The sequence below is a fragment of the Carassius carassius genome, chromosome 26 (genome assembly GCF_963082965.1).
Source record: "Carassius carassius chromosome 26, fCarCar2.1, whole genome shotgun sequence".
NCBI classification, from domain to species: Eukaryota; Metazoa; Chordata; class Actinopteri; order Cypriniformes; family Cyprinidae; genus Carassius; species Carassius carassius.
Window position 1 is genome coordinate 8291070 of NC_081780.1, and position 27469 is coordinate 8318538.

Sequence of the window (27469 nt, forward strand, 5' to 3'; positions counted from 1 at the left end):
ATGATGTTTATTATTATTATTTTATTATACATTTGTATTAGCTATGATGAATTTATATAACAGTTGACAGTGAAATAAAGGCAATAATAAAATAATTAGCCTATATATACAGCCTATAGGTAAACATAATATATATAAAAGCAATTTATACGTGAAGCTACTTTTGATACAATGATACAGTCGATGATTTATACTCACATAAACTGTTAAAAGATGTTGTGAAGGTCTTAAACCTTCTTATTATAATCAAAGATAAAGTTCATATCCAGCTCTACAATAGAGAGACAGGAGATTTTCAATTTAAAGAATTGGTGAAAATTAAGTAGTAGTCTAGCTTAAATGAAACAGAAATTGTTAAAACTGTCAATCTATCATAGGCCTCCTTTTTTAAGACAAGTTATTAATGTTTTAGCTTGACAAACTCTGCGGGCTATGATTGCCCGGTTTTCTAAACAAAATAATTAGTACTGGGCAACGTTTAATTATTAAAAAAATGTAATTGTCTGAGATTAATCGCATTGTTATGCACAAAATGCATTCAAAAGTAGTGTATTGTGCACTTTTTCATTTAAAAGTACTGCTATATGAACAAAAGTGCAATAACATTTGGTTTGCAAACACTTTAAAGAAATAAGGTGCTTTCTTTACAGCAGCATTGCTTTTACAGAGTAGCAGTTAAAATATTTCTTGTAAAAACATTAATGTAATTAAATTAAATATAAAACGAGCTACTTGTCACTGCCAGGACATAAATGTTTATATAGAAAATATTTTATAGTTTGTTATAGAAAAACAAGTTATGCTCAGAGTCCAGAGCCTCGATCATAACATTATAACAGACACCTTCCTATTAGAGACCTGCACGATCGCGGGACAACACTTGATAATTAGGGTGTGCTCACACTAAGGAATCTTAACCCCCAAAGCCTGGTTAATATAACGCATCAACTTGCCCAGCCCTAAAAATTAATACATTTTAATTTTTCATACTGTGCATTGAGACAATCTGTGAATCAATAAAGGCCATTCACTTAACCTAGATATTAAAACACATGCATTTTTAATGACAAAATGTCTCTAAAATGACAAAAGCTGGTGCTTTTCACCAGTATGATTCACAACATTATAGCTTCATGATAACATGATCAAATTATTAATATGACTACATGACGTCAGTTGTGCTCATGCGCTTGAGGATCAGAGGTTCGCCACACAGTCACAGTTTTTTAGGAAGTCATGTGACTGTATCTCAGAGCGAGGCAGTCTGCTTGTAGATAAAACATAGAACAACTTTGAGGATTTTACCTTTTTAAAAGCCTCTTAGAAAGTAAACTATTACATGTCGACAGTTTCTTAATCTAATCACCAGCTTGGGTTTCTCAGTTGCTAGGCAGACATATATGGAAAGTAACTGAAACCTGCTATAATGTTAATTTAACTTCGAAATACAGCTATTAGTAGACTATTTGAAGCAATAAACACAACTGTTTCAATAGGTTTTCAAAATTTTATTTTTACCACTTATTAATTACATTTTCTCTGAAACATTGTCAAATTGAATCATTCATTAAAAACTTGGTTTCCAGCTCTTTCAAGAGAGAATTTATTGTGTTATTTCTATTTAATTACAAAATAAAGCCCAAAGATAGGCATAAACATTGTCAATTATTTTACATATACAATCGCCTAACTACTACTGCTCGTACTACACAGAATTGCAGAGAGGATTGACTCAGTGAAAGGAACCCAGATAATGATCCAAAACATGTAGCGGCTACTTTGGTTAAATTATGCCATACTCTCATGGAAAAAAAGAAAGTCAACTCAAGGAAAAGCTAAAAATCGATGAATTGCGGAAGTTGCAAAGATATTTGTGTGAATAGTGCATCTTGAGAGACATTGGGTTTGTAAAATTGGAACAGTAGGATATTATGGTTTCTGCAGCATAAATGATGGAAAAGGCCAAAACATGAGAAGTTAACCTAAGAAAAGAAAAGAAAAGAAACACACCTTTATTCATTTTTACAGTTGCCGAAAATGCCACATTTTAATGGTAGAAAAGTGTTTTTTTGGTATTTGGCTCTATTTTTCCATTAATAATAAACAAGGTAACACTTACTGTCCTTTGTCCGGCTTTGACTGTTTTAGTTTACATGTTGGGCTCTGCAGAAAAAAAACAAAACGAGATGTTTAATAAAAAATGCAATATCAAACCACAAGGTATCTTCTAGAAACATAAACAATAATACACACCCCAAGAATAGCTATTTGTGCTGCTCATGTGTCGAACTCTGCAGATATAGTTTTCTCCTCTCTCTGGTTTGAAGGAGACGCTCTTGGTAAGGTGAAACTGCCAGCCCTTTTCGAAGGCCAGGTCAGTTTGCTGCGTATTAGGAAGAACTTCGCCATCCTTCAGCAGGTCAATGGTGATATCTGGAGGGTGGAAGCCACTCACGTGGCAGATTAGGGTGTTCTCCTTTCCATACTCTCCAGGAAAATGGCTGTACACCTGAACCTTGGGACTGGCTAAAATTAGAATTTAAAATATTAGTTTACAAACATAACGTGGAAATAAATATTATTGTAAATATGATAAACATAATAAAATAAATAAAATCACCAAATAAAAATTAGTATTCCACATTTTTTGACTATAGACAAAGGAAACTGAGAGGGAAATATTTTCTATTTCATGAATTTCTCCTCCCTTGCATGCCGTAAACAGGTAATTCAATCAATTTCGATGCAAGAAGACCTAAATTCTAATTAAACCACTTTAAGTGCCATGACGCACTGTTTTTAAACTGTCGATGCTAGGAAAAATCACTTAAAATATTGATTAAATCATTTGACTATTATATAGATAGATACATACATAATATTTTAATTTATGTACTTAGATAACTCCTGTGAGAAACGACTCTTATATCAGAAACAATCAACAGAGTAACACAACACAATAAACAAACAAAGAACAAGATATAGTATTTAGGCCTACATATTCAATATGAAATACTTACATGTTTTAGCTTGGACAGTGGCGTACAGCACACAGAACAGGGCGAAAGTTATGACTTCCCTCATTTTTGTTGATTTAGTTGCAAGCACCAAAATCAGTATGCTTCAGCTATCAGGTCCAAATCGGTTAATATCGAAAGTAAACGACCAGTAACCTTAAATGACACTACAGACACAAGCCCAGCCTTCAAAATAACAGGCAGCCAACAGCAAAACTGCTACAGATTGTTACTAGGTGGATTTGATCTAGGGAGGTTATACAGACTGTGGCATTGGTCTGGTGGGAAACAGTCCTTTTGGAAATACCCTAACTTACCTAAACAATAATAAGACTCCTCCCTCGTCTTTGCCCTCATAAAAACATAACCCAACCCACCATTATGCAAACCGACATTGCCAAAAGTATACTAAAAAACAATATTTATAAAAGTGGGGCCACTTTACCATATGGTCCCACCAGTTAACATCAGTTAAGACATAAACATAAACAAAGAGCAATACATTTGTTACAGTATTTATTATTATTTGTGTTATTAAAAATACAACTAGCTCATGTCAGCTCAGGTCCATTAAATAAAATGAACTTGTAATGCATTAGTAAATGTTACCCTAGTTACTTAATGTCAACAAAGGAGAATTGAACATTAATGTAACATTACCATAATAGTAAAGCATTTGGTAAATAGGCTAATATATCTCAGTTTTATTTTAAAAACAACTGGTTAGTAAACATTTTCACTTTAATAAATGTAAATTACAAAATTGAGTGATAATGGTATATTTGTAGTTTTAAAAATAGTAGGCTATTTGTATAGAATATATTATGGATGTTAACAGATTATACAAGAGCCCCAGATGCCTTTAAGGGTTACTGGATTATAAGAAAATGCTAATTCAGTCTTTAAATTTAATTTAATGTGTTACTCGTGGTTGGTTTCAAATTTTTGTAAAAATAAGGCTGGAAAAAAATAAGAAGAGCTAAATAAAGCATCAGCCATAGGAACGTTAAAGTTATCCCTGTTCCTCGGGCGTTTGGTTTAGATGGAATAAGGCGGCGAGTCAAAGCAATAAAGAAACACATATGAATTGTGGCTTGGCCTGGATGCCAGATTCCCTGCCACTACATTCTTCATCTCAGTCTCTATGGATACTAAGCAAAATATTATGACACCATGCTTTGTGTAGGTCTGTCATCCAATGTATTAAACTGCTGGGGAAAATGTGTAACGCTCTACTTTATCCACTTTAGGTGCTGTCTGCTTTGGAAGAGCTTTCGACGTTTCCCTGTGCATTGGTTTGTTTGCCTTTTTGAATGAAACCAAAGCAGATTTACCAGCCTGGGCACATTTCAAATGACGTGTGAGCTTTGCAAATAATGTTTAATTTTCTGATCATACTGTGGGTTAAACAAATATCTCATAGTATCAGATAACTAACCATGCATATCAAATCAAGTAACATTTACTGTATGTTAAATAAAAATCTCACAAGTTTTTTACTTGTTAAGCTTAACTAAACTTCACATATTCATTACTGATTTGATGAACTATACTTGTGGTTACTCCACCAGCATTATATTGTATGGTCACTATAGAACAGCTATGTGAACTTGCCAATTGGTTTTATAGCCTCTTGTCTAATGCAGTGAAATGGCTTTAGTCTGTAAATACATCTGTGGCCACTGTATAAACAAAAAACGAAAGTAGGCTCAATCAAGATCTACGGGAAATCATGTGATAGAGTTTGGAATTTTTTTAATTGTATATAGACGGAAGTAAATCTCGAGACCAATGACTATTACCAATTACATCCTCTATATCTAAACCGATAACTATAAACAAACGTCATCTGGTGATGGGGTTTTTTTTTGGGGGGGGGGGGGGGGGGGGGGGTCACAACTTCAAATTGTCTGGTGCTTTTGTAGAACTCAAAAAATAGGGCAGCCTGCAATGGCACACATTTCCCACTAGCTGTCAGCATTGTACCAGTATTGAAGGTGAAACTAAAATCGTTTACAGAATTAAATCTCCAGCCAGGCAGTCAAAACTAAGTTTGAGGTTTGGACCAAATACTGAACATAACTCTGATTTATGTCATAGTATCACAAACTTTATATGATTTGAACCACCAGAACTTAAAAACAATCTCATCATATGCTATAAAATCTAATGGCTGACTTGGTCATACGACACCTAATGATAAATATCAAAAGAAAGCAATATTTTTTTTTTTTCATCCAGTGTTCAGGTAATGTTCCTATAATGTTAAATTGTAATTGAAGATCAATTAGCAGCCTTCAGTTAATGTCAAACAGAGGAAGTCAAGGCTCTCTGCTTAGATAGACGTTCACCCAAACGTAACACCACCTTGTTTTGACTCGTTTTCCACCTGTCTCATTTTTCTTGTCTTTCTCTAGAGCGTGCCACAAATCTTGAGAGTTTGCGGTGTAGCCGACTGGGACGGCTGCGCAAGCATGTGGTAGCGTTCACAACCTCATAAAGGCTGCAGACAGAGAACATAACAAAACCATCAGGCTTTATAGGAGGGATTTTACACTTTGCACTCACAACAGAGTGTAAAATTTGTTATTTTCACTGCAAAAAAAATGTTGTCTAGGTTTTGTAGTGATGTAATAGAATAACTATTTTGGGATCCCCAAATGAAAGAACCATTTTTTTGTAGTGTGAAGAATATTTTTATATTGTAAAGCACTTTTTGTGCAATAAAAAGGTTGCATGGATGTTACATTTTCTTTGTGAAAATATCAATGCCAATAAAGACATTTAAGAATGCTAAATTTTTCATTCTCAGATTCTGGACACCACCAGCGGACATCGTCACCTAGTTTATGGTACAATATTGCTGCTAGAGCCACAAAAAAAGTCCAGAATTCTACACTTTTAAAACTAAAGTTTCAAAAAAGGGGGTTTGTAGAGATGTAACAGAATAACCAAACTTTCACTGAACATTTCTTAAAAGAATCATTTTTCTTAGTGTGAAGAATATTTGAATAATCTAATCTAATCTAATCTAATAATAATATAAAAATCTTTTTTGTGCAATGGTTGTGCAAAGTTTCCATGGATGTTCTTCATAGAACCATCAATGCATAAGAATAAAGAAAGTTTATTTTTAAGAGCGTAGGTGTCACAAATTTGCTTAATTTGTCTTGAATATCTCTTCTTTATTTCACAATTCCTTGCTTTAAAGGTTCCATATTCTGAAACCTATGTTGTTTAAATCAGATTTTCATCCTCAGTCTGTGTAAATCTTCTCCTAGTTTATGGGACAATGTTGCAGCTAGAGCCTTGGAAAGTAGTTTTATTACATGCGGTGTTGTTGCCATAAGTGATGGAATGCCATCAAACATTTGTCGTGGAATTCTTGGAGTTACTCTAGAATTCCCAGACTTCCCGGTCGGTTCTATTAGCATTGGGAATGAAAGCCAGATTCTGGAGTGCAGGGTGGTTTAGAGAGATGGAGGGAGGGAGGTTCCAGCCATGCGGTTTGGTCTCCCAGCCAAGACTGTGCTTCATTAAAATGAGGTCATTTACAGAGCCAGGAAGGAAAGGGAAAGAGAGGGAGCGAAGGAATGAGACAGGCGAGTGAAAAGCGAGATAGACCCATTGAGGGAGGAGGCGGTAATGGAGGCGAGTTGGGTGGCGGGTGGAGGGGGGTGGCAAAATGAAACCAAGATGAGTCACAGAGACCAAGAACAAGAAAGAAAGAGGGAGAGGAGGGAAGGGAAATCTTTCCTCGATGACTGTGCGAGTGTGGCCGGATTGTGCGGAGCGGCACACGAGCTCACGGCACTAGTGACCGTGGGATGAGTCAGGACCGCCGGCATGAGTCAGTGACAGCATGAGTTCAGACACACCCTCAAACAGAAGTGCACAAACACCCATCAGTCACACAGCGTAAACAAACACATATTCATACAGCCTGGTGCACCAAGTAGCACTCACTGCTTGAAAACCATCCATAAATGCACATTAAAGATGGAAAATCATTCTCATATTTATATAGTAGAGTTAAAAAGCCAGTTTAATGGGCTTACACATAAATGACACACTGAGGTTGGACTGAAAAGGTTTGTGTTTCAGTCTTTCAAATTATGATAGAAATATTCCAGAATACTTTATTCTGATCAGTATCACGGTCTTTATTTTTATATAGTGAGCAGTTAACCATTTATTTATCTCCTATAATTTAATGTCATTTATATTATTTTACACTCTTCTTCTTAAAATAATTTCAGCCTAAATCACTATTTTATATCCATGTATTTACTTATTTGGTATTTAGCTGTATAATTAGCAGGGTAGCATTCAGTCAGCCAGTCATTATTGCAAAATAAACCCCTTCTGGATATTAGGAGACCCCTGACTTATTGTACATTATTCATTACATAAGCGACACCTGTTGAAAAAAAATGTAATACATTTTTTTTTAAATAAATGATAAATAAAAAAATCCTTTATAATCGTGATAAAATACCACGATTATACACTGAATAATAAATGATTTAAAAAAATAATAATTCAGTCACAGTAAAAAAATTAAATTATAATTCAACATGTATTCCTTATTTATTAATTTACTATATTTTTTTCTTTAGTGTGTGTACAAAATTGTAAAGCAAAAGTTATAATCTTACACACACACACACACACACACATATATATATATATATATATATATATATATATATATATATATATATATATATATATATATATATAAATAATCATAAATTAAAAATGATAGTCTTGTATATATTATATAATAATAATAATAATGATAGTCTTGTATATATTATATAATAATAATAATATATATATATATATATATATATATATATATATATATATATATATATATATATATATATATATATATATATATATATATATGCATGTATGTAACCTGCACTTAGATTATATAAAGTCATGCCATTGTGAATACACAAATACAAACACATTTAGGTTTTGGAGCCTAATGCCCTATTTTACTGTTTCATAATACAGACATGGAAATGTGCTCACACACACTCACAGCCACAAACATACTCAGTTTCGAGAGGTCCCAAACCCAAACAGTCGTCTCACTTGGAATGACACCCACACACACAAACCCACAGCCACCCACTCGTTCCATTCATCCCGTCCACACTTCCACCTCTTCACACTCTGGCTCTGGAACCCAGAAAAACACACGCCCACCTTGAACACAGCTCACGCACAGCTCCAGCACAGATTCAGCGACGACCGGCCTCTGACACACACAAGCTGGGGGAAACCAGACACGGTCACATCCGCTCCATATTCAGAAGGAAGCAGGCAGGATTACACAGCCTGAAGTTCTGATGTCCAGTGTGACTCATTCCTATAAACAGACACTTCTGAATGGAGGAGGATCGTGTGTTGAAGGGCCATTCAGACATCTCACCAGTGTAGAATTTAGTGTACAAATGTGCTGCTGACTCACCTTGATTTTGGCTGTTTTGATCTATGAAGGCTTGAATGAGGCCAATGTGGTCCAAATGTGTTGGGATGGATCAGATATGCCAATTGAACACTCAGAAAGACCCTGAATTGCACTTCATGAACAATCAATAAACCATGAACGTCATCTAAGTACACCTTCTTTCTGCCTGAAGCTTCTTCACTGTAAAACTTGGGTCGACATTAGAAACAAATACTAAAAGCACTATTTACAATATTTTTAATAGTTATTATAACAAATTTATAATGTTCATAAATCATTATTTTTCCCCTCTTTGTATTATATACATTCTATTTTGTGACTTTTATAATACATTCAGAGGTGGACAGTAGTGAAGTATTTTTACTTAATTAAATTTAAGTTTATCAGTGATTTTCTTTTGAAAACATTATTTCATTCCAATCATAATGTCATAATTTTTACTGCACTACATTTAATAAATAAAAGTAGTTAGTACAACATTAAAAATGTTGTAGGCCTACTTCCTTGTACTCAAGTAAATCTTTGAATTACTTTTACTTGAGTCAAAGTAAGAAAGGAATACATTTCTAATGTATTTAAGTATTAGATTATATTTAATATGCAGAAAAAAAGTACAATATTTAGCTTTGGAATGTTGTGAAGTAAAGCTTTCTAAAGAAAAACACTGAAAAAAGTACAGACACTTGAAAAACAGAGTAAAACTACTTCACTGTCCGCCTGTGAATAAATAAAATATTCCATATATTAAATAGTCAGTATATACAAAATGTTCAAATGTCTAAGGTGGTTACAAACCAAATTTGATATGTTCCTGCAGAGAGACAAAAATAATGTTTAAAATGACTAATATTCCATATGGCTGCACTATTAATGAGGTCATATAAATTGAATGTAGCCTACAGTATAATAATTACGAATTAGAAACAGGTCGTTTAATATAGTTTAAGATGGAGTATCACATCACACTGCAGGCCATTGTTTAAAATGTCATGTCAGCTACTCGTTTACACTTGTAAACAATTACGAGGCGTATATGGAAAATATGCTAATATTTGAAAAGGCTTATACATAAGATTATAATGTGATATCTGGGTGTAAGGATTATATGGAAAAGCATAAAATGGGATTTAAAAGGATCTGAAGCGGATAGCCGAGTCTGCGCCAGGAATACAACAGCTGCACCCAGACACACAAGAGACGACAGGAAGTGTGTTTTATTTGCTCAGCAGACTGGACGGACATCCTTTAATGTGGATGATACAAGAAACGAACAATTATGTGAAATTATGTAAAGAGAGAAAGAATAAGAAAAGAGAGCGTGAGCCGTTCAGACAGATGGCGGGCTTGCGTTTAAAATCGCGAGACGGAGTGAAAGACGCATTTTAAAATCACTAACTTCTTGATACGATGCGCATTAAAATCGCAGCCCCTTAATGCATGACACCCTAAAAACGAAGATAAACGAGTCGCATCGTTCACGAGAAATTCGTTTACATGGGAAACTGGTTTTAAAAACAGCGGGAGATGACATTAATCTCGTGCACAATACAAGCGTTTCTATTTAGGCTACTAAGCCTATTCCAGAAATGGCGCCAAACTGAGGGGGAAGCACATTTTCGCCTTTAATCTGTATTTTTAGTTCTTTAACACTACACTTGGTGCTTTATTACGTGCTTAGTTTACATTACAAAAAAATAAAACTGCTTAACACTGCTACGTGTTTCTAAAAACTGAAGGAGTGATGGCAAAGTTGACATCTTTCTCTCTTCTGACCACTGTTATCAATCTTTCAATTTTAGTTTCTTCTTTTGTAAAGTCATAAAACTGCTACTGGGGCAAATGGGAATGCACAAATTAGATTTGTTTTCATTTCCATTGACCACTATGACAACTTGCGCTTCTGAGATCCCCAGAAATGTGAGGAGTCCATATGAGTATGAGCTTTTTAATGAGTTGTGAGATCTTTCTGCAGTGCAAGTGAACCAGGGTTTTCTCCGAGGCCTTGTCCCTGAACAGTTGGATGTTTGTTAATGAGAGAGCAGGAAAAAGGAGGGAAACGCTCTCACCCTCTCCTCTCTCTCACACAAAGGCAGACCCTTTTTACACGGAAAAGAGGAAGAGGTGGCAAGACCACCTCTGAATGTGGTTGTGGTAGCAGTGAACTCCCTCTCCACCCATTCCTCCCTCCCTCTACTTGGGTCAATCTGGTGGAATTACTGAGCAGCTTGATGATGTGAGCTGGCACTAACAACCAAATCCTCAGTACTGTGGTGGATGGGGCGAACAGCCGAGGTGAGGTGAGGTGGGGGGTTGCAGGGGGGTGGGGGGGTGGGGGGGGAGTTGAGTGAGGCGCCCTGTCAGAGCGCACAGAACGGCGAAGCTTTGAAGTGGGGGCCGCCAGCCCATTCACAGAGTCTGCTGCGGAGCAGAGGTCAGGGACTCCAGGGTGGGCTACGTCTCCCCCGTGAGTACACCAAAGAACGGGAGTTCAAGAGATGTTTCGGAATTGGGAAGAGGGGGAGAGTGTATGGAAGAGGAGCAGGGGGAGGGAGAAGGGGGGAAAAAGTCGTCTAAATTCCGTAACTTTCTGTACCTAAAAGCTCCATACATGGCCTCACTGTTTCTAAACGTGCAGCTTCACCGTCCTGCCCTGGAATGACCTGTGACACTTCAGTGCGGGCTGAAGGGGATTAGGGTCCCTAATAAAAAGGTGTAATTTGGTATGTTTTTTCTTCTTTTTTTCTTTTTTTTTACAGCAACACCTGAAAACTGAAACTGAAGAAAACTGACAAATGATTTGCCCCATTCACACAGAATACATTTTTGCTTTGAAAAAATACAAGATGCAGGCAGTGGAATGAGGAAAGCTCAAACCTTCAAGATGTGTGTTTTTTTTTAAGTTATTCTTGAATACCTTGTCACCTGAGTGTTGCAAAAGTGCAATGATCAAAACGTCCACAAAGCATGTTTACAATTACAAAAACAATAGAAAATAGTGCAGTGGAATGGAAAAACTGATTCTCTGTGAACGGCTCCCTACTTGACCTTTAATACCAAGATATTAAATATGATTTTCAACGTTGAAGCGAACAGATATCATTCATATTCAAAGAGAGAAAGCATTTTGTTCCTTGTAAATCAAAATGAGGGTACAAATTAGTACATGGCCATGATCGACTAAAATGATAGAACAAATGGATTTGACTAAAATGAGAGAAAAAAATCATAGAATAAGGGAATTAATTCTTAATTTGTGAAAATAAATTCTCAATTCGTAACCATGATAAATATGTTTTTCCCATATGAATCTATGGAAGTTTTAAGTCAGAGCAAAAAAGTTCCCCATGAAATTTTTTTTTTTGCATGTTCAAAACACGAGAATTAATTGGTACACCATGGCAATGATTTACTAAAACAACAGAACAAATTCATAATTTGTGGGAATATATGCAGCATAAAAGTAAAAATGCCTGGAAATCTACTGAATTGCTTATTTGCATTTTAATCAGCATCAGTGTGAATGGGGCTTTGTGAAGTGAAAAGTACCTTAAATGCAATATATGTCTCTGTGGATATAAATAAATGTAAAAATGGCACAAAGAACATTTGTAGATAAAGCATGCAGTGGTAATATTGACTTCGTACACAACAATGGTCACAGGCACCTTTTTTATTGTGCTAAATAAAGAGGTGGATACGTATAAAGAGGACATTTTTTTCTAATACGTTTTCTTTTTTGTCCTTTTTTTTTAAACAAGCAAGCAATTTTAAGTGAAATCACAAACAGCCAAAAATACTAAGTGAAACAGCCATAATTGTTAGAAAACAAGTTATATCAAGTGAAGAAAGCCGAGAGTAACCACCTAGTGATATTTTTCCATCTCCACAGCTGCAGAAACTACAAAACATTGCATAAATGTAAGACAGCGTTTAAAAAACATGTCAAATTGTCCAGTCTTACCTAACCTGTGACTGAGAGACAGAGAGGTACAGTCATATAAAAAATCCCCCCAAAACACACAAAAATAAAACTATGAATATATATATTTATATATAAATTTTAAACTTTACGCCGTTCTCTCTGGACTCAGGCACCTGAATTTAAGCAGATAGTAAGTTTGAAAAATGAGGTAACAGGAGGCCCTCTTGGAGGTAGAAAAGTGTATTCGATTGTACTAGAACCTGTTCTCATGAAAATACAACTTCCTCTTCATTAAGACACCCAGAGCTGAAAGCACATGAACAGTGGCTCCTGTGGATACACATTCAAACCAACAAAGGAAGTATATGAACACAATGCCAAGTTTCAGGAGGGCTGAAAGCGGTGCGCCTCAGCGCCCATTATGCGCATGTCTCACAAAAAGCATTAAAACCGCTGAGGTCGAGCCGAGACCCGCCATCCATCCACTTAAGCAAGCAACTGTTTCATCTGTTGAACTCGTAGGAGAGTAAAGAAGCTGTCCGATTCAAAAACTGACACTTTTACAAGAACTGTAACCATTTAGGTAGTAGCATTACAGTGTTTGAGCAACGTTCAATGTTGGTTTGTGGCAAAAGCCAAGCTGCCGCATATAAAGACGGTCCATTACATGCCATTGTAAGTTCAAGGGGCATGCCAACAGTTCCATTAGCTTCCTCTGAGGCTCTACCTCAGGCCCAGTTGAGATTACCATGCTAACTTTTCGTAAGGTTTTCATGGTGACAGGCTGAAAATGTGTATTCTTTCACTACATAAGCACTACATATACATCTGAAAAAAAGAAAAGAAAATCACATTTGTGTAAAGTACACAAAAAAATGCTAATCAAGTATATCTCAATATCTACTAATTTTCAAAAACATATTCATATATGCAGTATACAAAACCCGAACATATTTTTTCAAACCTGAAAGAACGTTTCAAGTTTCTTTTGTTTTTTTATGTGATGTGTATTTGTGTGTGTAATTACTTTCTTAGCCGTCTTCTCCCCAAGCTGAATTAAAATGAAGCAAATTTGTAATTTAAAACTTTGTAAAACAGGATCTTGTGCAGTCCTAAAGTCTTTTTCAGTACATTCGTACTGAAAGAAACTAGGCAAAAAAAAAAAATCGTTCCGTTTTCAAGACTGGAGGTAGGTATTTGTCAGCTGATTATTAGTCCATTTTTATCCATTTTTTTCTTGTTTTTTTTTTAAGGTACATATCTAAATAGCACATATTAACTAAAACTACAAATTCAGAGCAACAGTGGAGAGGAAGAAAAACAGAGAAGGAAAAGAAAAATTAATTCGCAACAATATCATTTAGTGTCATACAAGCACTGGATCCTTAGAAACCATTGAGTAATCAGTACAAAATATATATTCAAGTTAAAAATGTAAAACAGACATCCCAGCTGCAGAGACAGAGTGTCTAGTTACAAATGTCAGATATATGCTAATGTGAAAAAAAGAAAATGAACTAGAACAAACACAGTACTTGTTTTCCCTTAGCTGCATGATTAGTTCTATATATGACTACCAACAGACCTCAGAATTCAATTACCTGCCCGACTCTCTCACAAAAACAAAAAAAAAACCTTTTGCAGAGTGTTCGCCTGCCCTTACGACAAGGTTTGTTTTCAATGTTGGCACTCGCTGCCATCTCCTGCTTTGTAATGAGAACTCTATAGCAGCGCGTGTCTTTTTGAGCTGGTTTGCTGGTTGAAGAAATCAGAGGTAGCTTTGAAACTGTGAGAAGACATTGCATTGGTGACAGCGCTGGCATACATTAGGATTCGCCAAATACCATTTGACGCTGTTACTGTGATTCAGGTATTTCTGTGTGTACTGAGGTATAGTGTGGTTTTGTTCCTGTGGTTTGGGTGTTTCTTGAGGTTTAGGTCTTGACTGAGTTGATAGATTTCCCTTTCATTGAATTTGTCAAAAAATTATGTTCTTAAAGCTATGTCATACAAGAAAATAAAAACACAATTATGTACATGTATGTTAATTAAGCAAAGCTGAAGTCGCGAAGATATGTACAGTAGAATGACCGTTCTGCAGTAATGCTGAAAACAGTGTCCCAACGAGACATTTAATGTTCACGGTTATCAGTTTGGAAAAGAAATCACCACCAAGGACACAAGGGACATGGGTACGACAGTAAAGGGATAATTTAACCGAAAATAAACATTCTGACATTATTAACATGCTCCAAACTAACTTACTTCTTTAAAACACAAAAAACAGATGTTTTGAAGAATGTTCAAGTTGCTCCTTTCCACATTATGAAAGTGAATGGTGACCAAGGGCTCCAAAAAGCACTTTAAAAGGTACACTATTTCAAACCATATGGCAGCTTTGGGTGTGAAATAAATTGAAATTTAAGCTGAAATACTTTCTCAACAACCGTGGTCACCATTCACTTCATTTTACAGAAAAGACCTGCTTAGAAATTCTTCAGAATGTCATCTTTTGTGTTCTACAGTAGAAACAAAGGGGTTTTGGCTGGGTAAATAATGGCAGAATATTCATTTTTAGGTATCCACTTGCAAAATCAGTTATAGTAACTAATAGGCTTTGTTTGCAGTTTTAAGGCAAATACTTTTAAAGCTCACTGTCAATTAAGTGGACAGAGAAGGGAAAATGGTCTTTGGTGGGTCGGTACTTGGGTTCTTGTGTGAATGGGTGTGTCCATTTAAAGCTCCACCCAGATACATGAAGCACCACATGCTGAATGACAAAACCAGACTGTTTCACCTTCTTCTTCACCAATGTAGCCTGGAAAATCAGTCAACAAGAGAGAGAGAGAGAGAGAGAGAGAGAGAGAGAGAGTGTGTGTGTGTGTGTGTATGTGTGTGGTGCAAAGAACCACTGCAGCACATATTGTGTGTTTAACCCCTGCACCTTTGTGCTTACAGCAGTTTTGTGGGAAGTGGAAACAGCAATGCGACTCCAATTGTCATCTGCAAGATGTTTGTTTGCATTTGCGTCTTTTTTTTCGGGTTACGCTCTGAGGTGTTGTGTGTGTTGATCACAAAACGAAACCAAACCCAAATAAACCAATGAGGAAAAATGAAAATAAACAAACGAAAATGATCAAACGAAAGTGGGAAGGCAATAATGAGTGGTCAAGGCAGTCTTTTCCCTTGGAGAGAGCTGACAGCTGGATGAGGTAGAGGTCAAATCCTGTGGTTGCTTAGTCCTCTTCTTGCTCCGCCTCCTCCTCTTCTTCTTCCTGCAAAACACAACAGTGATCGCCCATCAGTCACCACAAAAATACGGCTGCAAAGCAAACCACGGCTGTGCATAAAAACATTATACTGACAGCAGTAAGACGGACTGAAATAGCACAGTTATTAGCATTTATATATATATTTTTTTTACTATTGTTTTGGTTACAAATGTTCTTTTTCATGAGCTCAGACAGCGAACGTCCCACAGCTGCTGCCGAGATGACCACCAATGAAACAAGAGGAAGGCGGTGAATGGGGGCTGGGGAGACGCTTGGCTTTGGGCACTCGTCAGAATGAAATGGATTTCATTTTCCACATGGCTTCATTTTATTTGGGGAGGCTAACTGACACAATTTATAACCCTCTTCCTTTCCCAAGTCGCTGTGTTGCTCCCATTCAGGGGAAAGGCCGTGGCAAAAGCCTGTCTGCATTATATGAGCCAAACTCCATTCATTAGTGCGGCAGACACTTCAGCTGTAAAGGACCAGCTAAGCGCTACCATGTGTGACATGGGTGAGTGAAAGAATGGAGATGGAGGGGGGCATACGTTTTTTGCATAGGTTTGTTCTAAACATTAAATAAAATAAAAAAAATCAAAATGATTAAATGACATCCTCATGCATCATCACTTGTTCTTTCATTCCGAGAGCAATTTAAAGGCACAGTTATAGCACTCGAAAAACACTAAAACTTTGATGAAATTCTGTTCCTGGAGAAAAAAAATGTTTTGCCCCCATAATTAAAACCAAAGTCTGCCATACTGCAATAAAATCTCTTTGATTTACATGCTATCAGAATTTCATCTAATTTGTTGATCATGTAAGTATAGTTGCAGATATTTTTTTTCCTCAAGTATGAGCTCCATATTCTCCTACATCATGCTATATAAGCTATGAAAGCTCGACATATCAAATATCAAAACAATCACATATGCAAACTTTTGCCTTTTGATTTTTTTTAAGGCTAGTCTCAGGTTCACATGATCCCCATCAGATGCATGTCTTAGGGGGCTTTTAGAAAAGATAAGTTCAGCATAGCTAGATGGAACAGTGGTCTTCAGACACGTTTTCAAAAATAACTAAAAGTTTAAACTTAGTGTTTGGTGAGATGCTTAAAAAACAGTGACGCAGTGGCTAAAAACATTTGTCCTCCAAGAGAATTTCATTGCATATAATTAATCGAGATGGTGTTCCTAGCTCTGCCTTCCAGTTCAGAGATAGCATCTCAGACTACGTATAGATACCTGTGTGTGTGTGTGTGTGTGTGTGTGTGTGTGTGTATGTGTGTGAGTGTGTGTATGTGCTAGGCCTTCTAGTGCGGCGCAAAGCCATCAGGGTCTGTGCGTTCTCACATAGCAACAAATCAGGCCTCAGTTATGCATTCACACCGTAAACTGGTCCGCACCAGCGAACAAGAGGAGGTGAGCAGAGTCCTAGTAAATGTGTCGAAGATTGTGTGGGAGAGGAATTGTATCTCAAGTCATTGTGTTTTTTTCTTATTAGGGTCTTTTCACTCTATTGAAACAACATACAACAAACATCACCATTAAAGGGAAAATTATGTCATCATTTACTCACCCTCAAGTTGTTCCAAACCTGTATGAGCATTTTTTTCTTTTGCGGAAATATTTTGAAGAATGTTGGTAACCCAACAGTTGACGGTAGCCATTGACTTCCATAGAATTTTTTCAACAGTCAATGGCTGGTGTCAAATATTTAGTTTCTAACATTCTTCAAAATACCTTCTTTTGTATTCATCAGCCGAAAAAATCCCATACAGGCTTGGAACAACTTGAGGGTGAGGAAATGATGACAATTTTGGGGTGAATTACATTTATGCCATTTTCAGGCCAAGTTTGAAAACGTCAAACAAATCATTTGTTAATAGTGAATAGTTCTGATGACAAAAATTGTATTTATGAATATTTCATTTAGATATTTTATGTAGCCAGTATTTGTATCTTTTTTTTATTTTCATGTGTTTTTAATGCATTTTAAAGAGGATTTCACTTTTTTAACATTGGTCAGTGTGTAATGTTGCTGTTTGCGCATAAACAATATCTGCAAAGTTGCAGCGTTGAAAGTTCAGTGTAAACCTAGATATCGTCTTTTAAAATTCTGGCAGTTTAATGCCTACAAGAACCGCTGGTAAGGGACTACAACGAGCTTCTTCCCAGGTCCGTTATGTCATGAACCCAGATAAACCACGCCCCCAGGGCGAGGCCATGTTTTGCTGCTTTATAGAAGTGAAAAAACTAGGGGTGCACGTAAAAATCGTGATAAGCAATATAATATTGATAAGCAATATAGAGGACGTCATTGTTAACAAAACAACCGGAGCACATTCAGAGCTTGAGGGGCGGGATGTTCAGAGTCAGACGCGCTCAAGGCGGTTTAGCCAATCACAACACACTGAGCCAGCTGACCAATCTCAGCTCATCGCATATTTCTGAGGGAGAGGCTTCATAATAACAGGAAATAAATCAAGACATTTGTCAGAGAAGGGACAGATCAGTGTGGAATAAAGGTAAATTATGTGAAAAATTATGTTTTTTTTTTGTTGTTGTTTTTTTTTTTATGAAGCATGAACACATGTTAGACTGGACCCCATAAACACAATCAAGCCTAGAAAAGAAAAAAAAAAACACCCCTTTAATGTATTTTCATAATTTTTGTCATATTCAGCCAGCATATAGGTCTGCAGGCTGCTGTCTTACTTCAGGAGCACATTGAAGTAGCACTGTGCACAGAGACTATAGAGTCGACTCCATTGTTAATACGCTGAAGGAATTTTGACAAGAGAGTAAAAAAAGGGGCAACTCTTCAAAACTAATCCTGTCTGCCAGATTGCATATCCATCTGTGAGGGTACGAGAAAAAAAATAAAAGACTGGGATTCCACACATAATGTTATAGGATTTACATTAGCCTTAACCAAGCAGGTCTTTCATCAAACCAGAATTATGCCCCCCTTCCACTCACTTTGGGTTTTTGAGGACTTTGTAAACCCAAACTGCAAATCCTCTTCCTCACACAATCATCCTCAATCTGTTTCTGCAAGCTGCCATGCCCTTCTAGCCAACTGGTCCTTCAGTATCATTCATTCATTCATTCATTCATTCATTCATTCATTCATACATACATACATACATACATACATACATACATACATACATACATATACATATATATATATATATATACACACATACACATTTCCATCTGCAGTATTAATTATATGTAGTGCAAAGTTTGCTTTTGACATACCTGAGCGGGCTTTTCCTGGACCACTTGCTGTGGCTGAAAAATGAAAAGAGAAACAGTTATCATCTGAACACAATAAATAATCTATATAATAATCAATCAATAAATAAATACATATATAAACATTTTTAATTGCATGCAATTTTACATGCAGCTGTATTTTTAAATCAAATTTAAATTAAGACAATCAGAAATCCCTAAAAAAACATAGGAATATGAGGACACGTGTGCACTGCACATACAGGGCTGTACACAGCAGTGCCTCCACAGTGGCAATAGCATGGTATACAATGCCCAGATTGTGCCCTACTTGCATTACATCATAAACCCTAAGCGCTGCCACCCCGCAGGAAGTGCTTCTAAGACCAGAGCTTGACAGCTGAGGAGTCCTCTGCTGCTCTGAGAGGCAGGCAAAAATAAAACCCTGAGAGTGTCCAGTGTTTGGAACCAAAGCCAGCCACTGCCGATAGAGTACACACACTCACACCATTTGGGATTGTTGGGAGCAGCTGGTGTGTTTTGTGCCAGCTCTCCCTGGAATGCTATCAGGCTGTAACACAGTAAATGTCAACACCGGATGGAAGCAGGCGAAGAATGCAGCTGGCGATAAAGGGAAATTGGGAAAATGATGCACACATTCCAAATGGGATGGACGGAACACAAATATACTTTTAGACATGAGGAGGAGGAGAATTCCAACACCTTCCTGATTGCACCTATTTACAAACACATGAAATAAAAGATGCCATGTGCATTTTACAACTAACAGATGACCCAGGATGTCAAAGCTACACTGTAGGTTACATCACTAATGCTACTGTACATGCACAAAAGAAGCAAAAACAAAAGAGCCCCATAGAAAGAACCCATTTTCTTGTTAGCACTGAACTAGTCACCCTGCACATCAGAAACCCAGACCCCTCTTGCCCTTCTGCCCCTTAGAACAAAAGAGAAACCACAGCCTTGTCTTTCACAAAACCGTGCTTGCTCTTTGAAGTCATTAGTAGCTGACATGCCAAATCATTTCTGCAAACTGAATGACCCCGAAGCTCTTGTGACCTCCTTGTGCTGTGAATGGTATGCACTAACAGAGCAAGATGTACAGTATGCGCCTAAAAAGATAAGGTGAAGCTGAAGACCAAGAGGAAACCCAACACAGATTTCACCCATCTTCAGAAAGCTCTCCACAGATCTGCTTTTTCACTACAAATCAATACAAACAATCAGTGTCAGCAATACTGCTCTCCATAAGAAAAAAGTAATTCTGATATTTTTCCTGTGCTGTTATTCTGAATCTAGAGTGCCAGAGCAAAAAAAAAAAAAAAAAAAAAACCTTAACTTTTACTCAAATAAAAATTGCACATTTCATACACTGAGTACACTTGGTATATATAAACATATGATTAATTATAACATTTTTTTATTATATATATATATATATATATATATATATATATATATAATCTTTATTTTTATATACTGTATGCAGTTAGGACCAAATAAGGGGAAGGTATCACTCTGTCGGATATAGACTATCAAATGACATGGAAAAAGCTCTCAGACACTATTTGTGTCCCACTGGTAAATTTGGGGTTATCATTTGGAGATACATTTAGCCATCAGGTCCCGGATATCTGTGGACAGCTGAATTAAACAAAAAATTAGAGGAATGAAAGAGGCAATGAAGTAATTGCAAAAGCTCTCGTGAATCGACCAAGTTCATCACTGTTCATGCATAAGGTGACACATTTCTCTTCCATCTCACAGCTCTGTAAACTTCATTGTTAAATAGATCTGGTTTTTAATGTAGGAAGTCATGCTCAGTGACAAAAGGGAAATTAACTGGTGTGAGAAGCTAATTATCCTGTGAGAACATTGTTTTTTGTTGTGCATTGAGTTAAATGTTGTGAAACGTGATGTGAAAATGTAATTAGTGACCACTGGACCTTTTTACATACATGTTTTGAATAAAATCCTGTGGGCAAATATAAAGGCTGTAAAAATGTGAGCCATTTGCAGTTACATTTTAACAGCTTCGCTTTCAGCAGGTCAGCTTCCAATGTAAAGGCTTGTGTTTATAAGTGAACAGAAACTGCACTCTGAAAGGTTGTTAAGGCCATTAAATTTTCATGCCAACATGAGAACAGAGCAACTGCTCAAATATTATTTCAAGTTGTGAGTCACATTTAGCATGCAGCACAAAAACGTGAGGCTACGTTGCAGTTGGCGTGATTAACAATGACCATAATTGTCCAATAGCAATTAAAACCAAAGACTTAACTACATATCAAATATAATCAATTAAGAGTCAACCACTGCAATACATTCCAGCTGACCACACAAATTTGGATATTGTGGGATGACATATCCCCTCAATGTCTTTTGTTTTTATAGCTTTGATTACCAATTACATAAATATACAGGTTGATTTGCGTACTGGTTAAAGAAACGCACTTTTACGAGAAGCTAAAAACAACTTAAAAGGAGATGTTGAAAGAATCTCAAGCTTTTTCTCACTGAAGTGACAGATTAAAGAGTAATTTGCCAGTTAGAGTGAGTTTCCAAGCTCTTAGCAATACACTGCCAACTGGCCTCGAAGTTCACTGCTTGCCACAACCCGCCACATTGGAAACAAGTACTACTGTGAATTATTTTCCAGCCTACAGTGTTATGCATGCCTTGAAACAAGGAAAACGGAGGAAAACGGAGACACCCACCATGTTCAGGAATGATAACACTGACGAACAGTATCTCAAAATAAAAAAAAACAATGTCAAAGCGGTAGAAAAGAATGTGGCATCATTCATTTTTTTCACACAAAACGATATTTTTCACCTTTTGTGTTTAAAAAAAAAGTCATACAGGTTTGGAACGACGTGAAGATGTGAAAAAGGCTGACCTATACCTTTATGTGTCTTTAAATAGATAGTACTACATCTTGCTAAGGACTACTTGAGGTACAATTCCTCCCTTCTCAGTACGAAACATTTGTTTTTCTTAAGAAGTTAAAATAATAAGATAAGCAACATCTTCAACATTCAGTTAAATCCTGTCTGGACTGGCGGCCTCTTTTAAAGTTGTTCTAACCTTGACGACACAATTAGTCAATGTGTTCTCCAAAAACGAAGAGACAGGCCTGATATTTTTCCAGAAGATTGCGTGGGTGTACCGTTATGGTTCTTGTGGCCTAGTAAGAAAATGGCATGCCAACGCTTCTTATTAAATACTCCAGCAAATCTGGGCTTTAAATAAAGTTCAAGTACATATTCTGTATTAAAAGGTGATTCATACTGTTGTAGAAATGTTTTTTTGCTGCCATGGTCTCTCAACCTGCTTTCAATGGAGGGAGGATCTTTAAAAACTATTGATCATTGGAAAGTATGTTTGATAGACATGGTTTTGGAGATGCTTCATTCTTCAAGTATGCAAAGAGGTCTTTGGGCCAGTTACACAAAGAGATTATGTAATGGTTGTAAGTCAGCCTCTGGCACAGGTACCTGGGGGCAAAAAGCTGGGAACGCGCAGCTGCACGTCTCAGCAGCTCCAGAACAGAACGTGCCGGGGCAGAGCAAAGCCAAGCTAGTGGAAGACTCCTGCTCTCAGGAGCTGGCATGCCTTACCAAAACCATTCTCTGTGCCAAGAGTCATTTACTAAAAGCTTTACACTGTGGGGAACCCCTCCCTCCTCTTACAAGAAACTGCACTGGAGATATTTATGTCTCTCTCGCAATCATTGTTCCTGGGATCTTTGAATCTTCATCCTATTTACAAAAAATGGAGGACATCTATATTAGCAATCCCTTTCCATTTGATGTCTTAGTATGAGGGAGAATCTCACGTTGGAAGACCATCCATTTTTATTCCTATTTTGCTTTTTTATCTTCTTTAACAAAACTCTTTGTGGAACAAATGAGAAAATGAATCTGCAAGATGAAGGGTTTCAAAATCGCAGAATTTGAGCTCAATTTATAAAATTCTACACATATCCCACCCCTTGCAGGTTTTAGGATTTATTTTTATTTTTTTACTTATTTCACAAGCTATCAGTACAAATTTCATGCTTTCAGTTCTGCCTAACCAGTGTTAAATAAAACTAAAAAGATAAAAGAGAAAATGAGAAATGTTGCATTGCAACCAACTAAAATATATATACTAAAATTACTAAAACTAAAGAGAAATAAATTAAAGCTAAATGGAAATCGTTCCCTGTCAAGGGAATTTTTAACTGCTTCCTCTGAGGGGACACTATGGGGAACACCTCGTCGTGACCCGTGTCTGAAGCATACTTTGAAAAACGCCAACGCGTTGGCCGGCGACAGCCTCTGACGTCACTACCAGCGCGACTATAAATACGCGCCCATAGGACCCGTCACTTATCTTCTTCGTCTTCATTGACTGTTTTGTTTGAAGCATGCATCTGAGAAACGACCAAAACAGTAAGAGCGATCTATCATTGTTATCATGGCATTCACTAGCAAGGCGTTTAAACAGTGTGTGCATCCATGTCAGCGTTATTTGACACCTGATGACACACACAGTCTTTGCGTCTCTTGAAAAAGCTCCGCTCTCGTTTGTCTCTCTTTTCGAGGAAAGAGGGACAGCCATCTGGTCCCCGTGGCTCAGGTCCCACCGTTGCCAAGGCACGGAGGAAAATGAGTTCGTGGGTATCACAGGTGGATCTCGCTGAGGAGTGTAGAGAGGGATTTTTCCTTTCACATTCTCCGGCGGCAAACGAGAGTGAACTTCAGGAGGTAGATGCGTTGTCATTAACCCTTTCTGATACTGAAGTTAGTGCTCTGCTGGGTTCTACCCAGAAAGAGCAGGAGACGTCTGAGAGTGGCGAAGAAGCTGAGGCTGAGCCTTCTCAATCCTCCTGCCCTGCGTATGGGGAGCTGTTAGAGGTTATGGATCGCGCCACGGCAAAATTAGACTTGCCATGGAAGTGTGCCAGAAAGGTAACGTCGCGAGGTCGCCTCGATGAGCGTTATTTGTCTGACCATAGCCCTCCAGCCCAGGTGAGCCCTCCATTCTTGCCTGACTTACATGCGGAAGTCGAAAAGGAATGAAAGAGGCCGTTTTCCTCTCGCATCCATCGGTTTCAGCATACAAGTTATGCTAATATCGAGGGAATGCACGAAAACGGCTATGAAAGGATGCCCCCTGTAGAAGAGACGCTTATCTCTCTGTGGGGGAAACATCCTCTCTTAAATCTCCCTCTTTGCCATCTAAGCCCCTCCTGTATACATCCCGTTTAAATGGTAAATCATAGGCAGCAGCAGGTCAGGCTGTGGCTTCGCTGCATACAATAGTAGTGCTTCAGGCTTACCAGGCTGACCTGCTGAAGGACCTGGATACAGGCGAGGGCCTTTCAGCTGACCAGGTAGCCGAGCTGCGCCGCACCACAGACCTCTCTCCGGGCTACCAAGCAGGCCGCCTCCGCCATGGGTAGGTCTATGGCGGCCATTGTGGTAACGGAGAGACATCTGTGGGTGAACCTGGCAGACATCGGGAGGGAAGAAAGGGGGTTTCTTCTTGATGCTCCGGTCTCGCCTTCTGAGCTTTTTGGTACCTCCGTCGAGATGGTGGTCGAAAAGTTCAGGGAGGCAAGGGCACGCTCAGCTGCCTTTAAATCCTTCATTCTACGAAGGTCCAGGTCCGAGCCCGAACAACAAAGGGGTCCTGGCCCATCTCAGGAATCGCTGGTCACGAAGAGCCACCAGCTCTCCACCTGATCGAGGTTAGGTGGAAAGTTTCTCACATAACAGTCTCCTATCCTGGACCTATGATGTTTCTGGTTGGTCCTATATTCATAGTAACCACCTTACTGACGGTCCGGACCAAAAGGGGGCGCCCCGTAAGCGGGACTCCAGTACAGGAGGGTGGGTGAGTATGTAACCCTTTCTTTATCTGCTTATGGGTGTTATGTTGCTGGTGGTTATATGTCTACTAACAAACTCTGTGAGTTTCCTTTACAGTGCTCAGTTCCGGCCTCGTGTTCTGGTATTAGGTGGCCAAGATCACAGGCTTTCGGCAGGCGGCCGCGCCGTATGGTTTCTGCGACACCCACCGCGGAGTGAGACCGTGTGTGGGAGGCAAACGCTCTGCGGTTGTCCATCCCACAACCCCTCCCGAGGAGCCTGGCTGGTCGTCAGAACTGGCAAAGCACTGCAAGGAATTTCATGGATGTCCGGCCAGGTCACCCTGAGGGGCTGCCTGGCCGCTTGGCGCATCCGGGGAAGTGGTAGTTACGGAAGTCTTCTGTATGTACTGCCTCAGGTGATGCTCCCCTCGCTTGAGGGTTGGAGCCTGCTTCTCCCGTGCGATCGAGCGCCTCTGCGATGCTTAGGAACCTTTCTGTACACACGCTAAGCCTGTGTACTTTCTCAAAACCACATGGTGGTCAGTGTGCACGTGAACACTTTGGGTACTGTCTGAAATCCACGTAAGGGGTAAGTGAGCACGCAAGACTCTGCGCACTTTCTGAAATCCACGTAAGTGGTAAGTGTGCACGCAAGATTTTGCGCACTTTCTGAAATCCTGTACGGTAGGGGTTACGCGCTCCGCTTCGTTCCCTTTCTTAAGATGATTAGCCCTGGGTTCCATGGGCTTCATTCAACCGGTGTGTATTTGTTATACACCTCAAGCATCGCTTCCCTCAACATGAGGGGTTGTGTGGACATACTGTGGTTATCAGCTAGTAGGCCTCACCAGGCCTCACCAGGCCTCCCTGGAGTTGAGTTCCAAATTACTTTCAGTTTCCACTTAAGGTGGTTATCTGGTAACAGGTAGTAGGCCTCTCTAGGCCTCTCTGTAGGTGAACTCCCACATATTGTGGTAATCAGGTAGTAAGCTTCACAAGGCCTCTCTGAAGCTGAGCTCCCACATACTGTGGTTGTCAGGTAGTAGGCCTCACCAGGCCTCCCTGGAGGTTTAGCTCCCACATACTGTCGGTTTCCACTAAATAGCATGGTTTTTCAGGTAGTAGGCCCCTCCAGGCCTCTCTGTAAGCGAGCTCCCATGTTTTGTGGTTGTCAGGTAGTAGGCCTCACCAGGCCTCCCTGGAGTTGAGTTCCAGATTACTTTCAGTTTCCACTTAAGGTGGTTATCTGGTAACAGGTAGTAGGCCTCTCTAGGCCTCTCTGTAGGTGAACTCCCACATATAGTGGTAGTTTAGCAGCCCCCCCCCCTTTTCCAAAGGAAAAGGGTCGCCTATGAGCGTGCTACTCTCAGCTCGGAGCCCTCCTCTCATAGGAGACTGAATTCTCATTTTTTTCAACAGAGCGCTCCAGTACTACATACTGTTTTTGAGACGCGGTGTGAGAGCATACATTCTGCTGAGGCAGGGGCTGAGGCTCGGGGAATGGCGTCTTTGCACCAAGGTGTTGAAGTTGAGTTGGAGAGGTTGGCCAGACTTGGGTGGATCGGTTTTGCGGCTCGAGAGAGCATCACACTATCCCCTCTGGCTTCCTCTGACTCATCCAGCTCCATTGGGGCTGGACGCCATGGTACAGACGTGGCCGAGGCTTCATTTGTACATTCCTTCCTCCAATTGCTCTGCTCCCGGGCCATTCCATTTACGAGCTGCTCTATCAGAATGCCACGAGAGCCCCTCCTTAGAACAGTATTTGTAAATCCATGTTATGGTAAGTGTGCACGTGAAGTCTTTGCACACTTTCTGAAATCCACACTGTAGTAAGCTCGCACGCTAGTACTCTGCGTTCTTTCTAAAAATCCTATAAGGTGAGGGCTTCGCGCGGCTGCTTCGTGCCCTTTCTTGAGTCAGTTAAAGCCCCGTTCATCTTGGGCGCCACTCCACCCAGGTATCCTCTGATACCTATCTAGAACAGGGCGTTGCTATTAGAGTACTGTTGGGACAGCTCTTTCGGCAAGTTTTTTGCGAAAGTTAGCAGTAGCCCCTGTGTGACAGGCAAGATTTGGTAAAAGAAAGTGCTAGGTTCTTAGCCGTATCCCTTTAAAGGAATCTTTTGTGATTCCAAGCCTTCAGCTCTACCCCGGGCCAAGGCCCTACAGGTAAGTTGGGTATGTAGCTTAGGCCTTTGGCCATAAGGGATAATGTCATAGACAGCCATCGAACCGTCCCAGGGGCGACTCCCGGTGAAATGGAGTTGGTACTTAGTGTTTGCCATGATTCTGGCCTGCACTCCCCTCAGCATGGCGGCGTGGGTATACTGTTCCCCATAGTGTCGCCTCAGAGGACGCAGTTTGAAGTTCCCTTGACAGGGAACGTCTCAGGTTACGAATGTAACCATGGTTCCCTGAGAGGGAACGAGACACTGCGTCCTCTAGCTCCCTGCCATGCTTCGGACGCAAGCTTCACGAAGAAGATAAGTGACAAATCCTATGGGCGCGTATTTATAGTCGCGCTGGTAGTGACGTCAGAGGCTGTCGCCGGCCAACACGTTGGCGTTTTTCAAAGTATGCTTCAGACATGGGTCACGACGAGGTGTTCCCCGTAGTGTCCCCTCAGAGGACGCAGTGTCCTGTTC

The 27469-nt window shown here is 39.0% G+C and overlaps 2 protein-coding genes across 2 annotated transcripts in view; both read right to left on the bottom strand.

The window, feature by feature from the left end:
• Positions 1 to 1493: 1493 nt before the first annotated feature.
• LOC132105694 (beta-2-microglobulin-like) lies at positions 1494 to 3179 on the bottom strand. Its single transcript, XM_059510998.1, has 4 exons — positions 3021 to 3179; positions 2254 to 2526; positions 2120 to 2163; positions 1494 to 1982 (listed from the first exon to the last, which is right to left on the bottom strand). The coding sequence occupies exons 1-3, from the start codon at positions 3082 to 3084 to the stop codon at positions 2150 to 2152; spliced, it is 351 nt and encodes a 116-aa protein (XP_059366981.1). The 5' UTR covers positions 3085 to 3179; the 3' UTR covers positions 1494 to 1982; positions 2120 to 2149.
• Positions 3180 to 12160: 8981 nt separating this feature from the next.
• LOC132105695 (high mobility group protein HMGI-C-like) overlaps positions 12161 to 27469 on the bottom strand; it is a 34650-nt gene continuing 19341 nt past the window's right edge. Inside the window, exons 4-5 of the mRNA XM_059510999.1 lie at positions 18966 to 18998; positions 12161 to 15702 (exon numbers count right to left, since the gene is read on the bottom strand). Of these exons, the coding sequence (XP_059366982.1) occupies positions 15664 to 15702; positions 18966 to 18998 (72 nt within the window). The 3' untranslated portion in view covers positions 12161 to 15663. The remainder of the gene's footprint in view (positions 15703 to 18965; positions 18999 to 27469) is intronic.